The following is a 5,136-nucleotide window of genomic DNA, read 5'->3' on the forward strand; positions in this document are numbered from 1 at the left end:
ATTTTCTTTTTTAAATAGCGTTTTGACTAGAGCTGGGAATCTTTGGGCACCTAACGATTCGATTACGATTACGATTCAGAGGCTCCGATTCGATTATAAAACGATTATTGATGCACCCCCCGCCTTTTTTTTTTTTTTTTTTTTAATGTTTTGTACATTCGTTCCAAAATTGTTCAAAAATACTCTCAGGCTAAACCACACTACTATTTCAGTATCAAGTTAACATATAGCAGTAAACAAATATACAAAAATAACATTAAATAAAAAACTCCAGTCCCCATTCTGTATCAGCAGCTTTAAACTACATTCAATTAATTTAATGTTGTGAATCAACCGTTAAATTTGTTAAAATTGCTCCCGTTATTCCATAATTTCCCTTTTGTCTACTTTCGACATGTGAAAGTTTTAAAACTATTTTAAAGATAGATTCAAGTCAATATTTTGCCGATTTAGGAGTATTTTAGATAAAAAGTTAATTAGGTTTGCTTGGAAGGTTCGCTACAACAGCCTTGCAGGGAAGTGTACTGCTTTAAGATGGCAGCCGTTTACTAACGCCCCCATCTAGCTTTTTGTAGATGTGCTGCTAACACTACCAAATCTATATTGCATCTAGTCCTATATAAATGATATCCGCCGTAACATTAAATGGATGTACTTTGTAGCAGCTTTTCGGCAGCAGTCAGGTATGTTGTTGTGTTTTTTTATCTCGTTGCATGAGTTGAGCTAGAGCCGTGAGTTGAGCATTGGCATTACCCGAGGGGCCGGGTAATGAGAAGCATGATGTTTAGCTACTCTCGCTCCGTTCTGTCCTGAAGACCGCGCGGCGCGCTGAGTGTTGTGTACTTCCGCTTTACTTCGCATATTTCAATAATCAGAATTTGGATGTTTGTGAACCGTTCTCGAATCTTCCACGGCCGAATCGCGACTAATCTAAGAATCGGCTATTTTGCACACCTCTAGTTTTGACAGTTGCCGTCATATTTTTTGAATCAAAGCACCATGTACTGGAACAGCATTCCGGCCCTGAATCTTATACCGGAACTGTGTTCTGGCCTTGAATTTTATACCGGAACTGCGTTCCTGACCGTTCTGGCCCATTTTCACCCCTGGTCCTCACTCATAAAAGAATTTGGACGTCTATCGTTGTCAGAGGCAGACAACGCGTTAAAAGGGCCTACTATGAAAAAAAAAAATCTAATTTAGAAAGTTATTGGGCGCCATACAAAGACTTATTTCTGTTTTTATTCATCTTAGCAGCATTGTATTTCTTCTAATGTTTTTTATTCATTAGAAAATTGTTTTAAAATGAGTAACACTTTTGATTCAACAGAAGTGTGATTAGTTCAGAAAAAATGAAAGCACCAGTGCAAACCTCTCATACAGTATTCAGCCAGGGCTTTTGTTAAAAAATAGTTACATGTATCAATTTCTTAAAAAAACAACAACTAACAAACATACTATTAACCATGGAGACTTCGTCTGCTTAACGCGGTGAAAACAACTTTTGGGCAGGCCTGGTTGCGAATGGGCGGCGTGGGAGTGGCCTGCAGGCTCCGTGTCCGGTTTTAAACCCACACGTGGTCAGCGTCTTGCGCTTGTTTAGCACCCCTCTCCCCTTACCAGAAACTTCTAATCGACTCATGCCACACACTGGGCCGCGTCTATCGCTGTGGAAGCGGATAGGAGCACGTTGAGAGCTCAGCGAGAACCATGCCGTCTTACCACCTCGACCAATTCGCTGGCCTGGACGAGATGATGTGCAAGGTAAAACAAACTAATACAAACAGAAAGAAACACACAACAAAACAGGAAACGTGTGTACAAGACGGCCACATCGGCTAAAGTTTAAAGTTCGAGCGCCACAAGTTTGCTAACATTTATTACATGTCTGTTTGTACGGTGCGAAACTTCATTCTAAAGTTGTAGCCTTCTCCGGTAAAAGTCTGACAATTGCGTGGTGTCAGAGTTAGCCTGGGCTAGCCTGGTTGGCTTTTTAAGTGATGTTTGTTTGCTGATTCAAGATTAGAATAACTTTAAGCGGCGTACAAACGCTGGGAACGTGTGTAAATTAATTTCAAAAATGGTAATTGATTAACTTGACCGTTTAAATTTAAGATGCGAGAAACGGTTGATCACGTGGGTTGAGCAATGCCTCGCAGTAGCTACTTTCAACTAGTGTGCTGTAAGTAATTATCCAGTTTCATGAATTAATCTGAAAATATTTACTTCGAATAATTTACCTTTGTTAATTGAATGTTAGTGACGTCAAATGTAGATACATGTTCAGCTCGTCAACTGGGTGTACTGTATATTTAACTGATCATCATTTTCTGACTTGTTTGCTAGTGTGCCATCAGATTTGTTACCTAGTACAGGTATATTACTATTCTTTTGAAGGACTTCCCAATAAATCTTATCCCTTTAGTTTTTTTTCATTTTTTTATTCATCATATATATGTATTTGTAAACATATCTAATTTGGACTTTTGAAAAACGTGATGTTGGTGTTTACAGGAGAAATTTGCGAGTCAGCTGATGGTGAACAGACCACCTCAGGGGAAATAAGATGGCGCCATAGCTCAAAGTACACTTTTAATGAAGTAAACAACAACTGGTGGTCTATTGTATTGTAGCTGTGTATCTTTTCTTGAGTTATTGATGCAAAAGCTAATAAGTTGTTGTTTGATGCTTTTAATATGGCAATGGGGTTATTTTTTGTATTTTTTTTCCACTTTGTGCAGAAATTACTGAGTCTGGACCTGAGGGAGCAGGACAGCCCACTGTCATCACTCAGCCTAGCAATGAAGACACCGGGCTACATTGGACGACAACGTAGCTGCGACACGTCCTTGTCTCTTGACATCAGCCCACCAGACAATGTCTATCTGTCCTCTTCTATTTGGGGGCAAAGGCCAGAGAAGCACCAGGCTTGTGTTCCTCCCAGTTCTAGCCAGTGGCGAAAGCAACACTTCCTGTCACAGCGCTCATTCAGTATGGTTGAGACGTGCAGAGCGACAGCAGCAAATCTGGGCTGGCCTGATTCAGATGTGAAGGACCCTCAAGAAGGCTTCAGCCCCACCCTGCTGAACACCAACATGTCATCCACCTCTGCCACTTCTTCCACCCGCTACAAAACAGAACTATGCCGTTCCTTCACAGAGAACGGTATGTGCAAGTATGGTGGGAAGTGCCAATTCGCCCACGGGCCCGAGGAGCTGCGAGATCTCAGCAGGCATCCAAAGTACAAAACTGAACCATGCCGCACCTTCCACACCATAGGCTTCTGTCCTTATGGGATCCGCTGCCACTTTGTCCACAACAACGAGGAGGAGAAAAATCACTTGCGCAGCTCCTCTGCCTCTTCAGGCTTTGCACCCCTGTCTCTTCCTTCCTCACGCTCTCACAGAATCCCACTTATCAGACAGAGCGTCAGCTTTGCAGGGTTTCCCTCAGCTTCCCAGCAAAGCCTTGCTTCTCATCCCCCCACTGCTTCTTACTCACGAGCGCCATCTGCTTCTCCCCCTTGTGCTGATATCACCGATCTCCTCTCTAGCGTCTTCTTGGAGATGGACTCGCCTACCTTTGAGGCCTCGCCTAACCCTCAGTACCAACCCCCTACTGCTGCAGATCAACACCCTCCTTTCCTCCCCTCCCCGGACTCTGGCTGTTCCCCTTCTGGTCTTTCTCCCTCTGCATCCCCATCCCTGAGGCAGAGCCCTGGAGCTTCTGCGTTCTTTTCACAGTCACTCGACACAAGATCCCTGTCCTATACCTCTCTTTCAGATCAGGACCAGGATGGGAGCAGCTCTGCTAGCTCGCTTAGCGGATTGGAGTCCTGCAGCGGCATGAATGACGGGAAACGCCTCGCCGTATTTAGTCAGCTCTCTGTTCCTGAGGACGCTGCTGGGATCTGCCTTTAGGCTTTACCCACACACAAACACACCCTTTAACACAGTGGCCTACACATACCCAAATTCTCCCCATATCTAAATGTTACATTAATTGCCATATTGTGGAAATGTACAGTATTCCCAAGCTTAATAATAGAATAGAAAAGAAAGATCGATGGGAGTGAAGTGCTAACAGTCCAACTGAGATTATTTTCAAAGCCAAAGACCTTGCATTTTGTAGTTAAATGTTAAGTATGGCGGTATCAGGACCACCGTGTGGCCTAATGTTTAAGAAGCACTGTAGTGTATTGTTTTATAAGCTGCTATTTCTGCCAAACAGTGCAGTCCGAGGTTATGGTTGGGTCATTGGCCTCAAATCGGAGGCTTTAAAGCTCGTTGTTGTGTTTTTAAACAACTTGAAAGTACCTGTAATGTTGCAGGTCATGTTGAACAGTTTGCTAGTTCGTTCCTGATTGTTGTGATGAGGGAGTGTGTCTTGTATTTCTTTGGCCTCATGTTAAAACTGTTGCTCCACCTGTCAAGCTTAATAATGACGAAACGAGGCCTAAAGTCAGTAATATTAAAAGGAAACACATTAATCAGATGTTACGGCAATGCTGGTTTACTGATTGATATTTGCTGACAATAGTAATAATAAGCCTGGAGATTGGAATTAATCAGTCAGAGGGACCTAACAATCTTTTAACCAGATACCATCACGCTAGTTTATTTCCAATAGGACAAAAAAAAAAAAAAAAAAAAAAAACACCAGATGTAAGACTTGGCTTGAACTATCACAAACATTCCTAGATTATTTTTCTCTTTGTACCAAGTGTACTGACTTTTTGCTGAGAACATTTTTTTCTTCATCCAGTATTCTCGCTGTTCTGGCTTTGTGTATTGTCATGTTTGTGTAGGAATTTTTTTTTTTTTTTTTTTTTTTTTTTTTTTTTTTTCTTTTGCATTACATGAGTGACAGCCAGCAAACTAAAGCTAAACCTTTTAGAAATGTTACCAGTTCTGTGTGTGTTAAATGTAGTTGTTTAGATGACCACATCCTCTTGCTTTATTTAAAAGGGTCTTTTTCTCATTTTGAGGCCCATAGTGCTTTAGGTGATACCCTTTAGTAAATTAATTAGTTTATTTATTTTAACCTATTTATAGAGGGCTTTGAGATGTTCATGCTTGTATCAAGTTTAATATATTTGTTGTTTTTCATTTGTTTTGAAATAAAGGCATTTTTATT

The 5,136-nt window shown here is 41.3% G+C and overlaps 1 protein-coding gene across 1 annotated transcript; it reads left to right on the top strand.

Annotated features, from left to right (window-relative positions):
• Positions 1-1,549: 1,549 nt before the first annotated feature.
• Positions 1,550-4,661, top strand: LOC130917608 (mRNA decay activator protein ZFP36L1-like). Its single transcript, XM_057839187.1, has 2 exons — positions 1,550-1,764; positions 2,742-4,661. Exons 1-2 carry the CDS (start codon positions 1,711-1,713, stop codon positions 3,918-3,920), a joined length of 1,233 nt encoding a protein of 410 aa, XP_057695170.1. The 5' UTR covers positions 1,550-1,710; the 3' UTR covers positions 3,921-4,661.
• The last annotated feature ends 475 nt before the right edge of the window (positions 4,662-5,136 follow it).

This window comes from Corythoichthys intestinalis, chromosome 6 (genome assembly GCF_030265065.1).
Source record: "Corythoichthys intestinalis isolate RoL2023-P3 chromosome 6, ASM3026506v1, whole genome shotgun sequence".
Lineage (NCBI taxonomy): Eukaryota > Metazoa > Chordata > Actinopteri > Syngnathiformes > Syngnathidae > Corythoichthys > Corythoichthys intestinalis.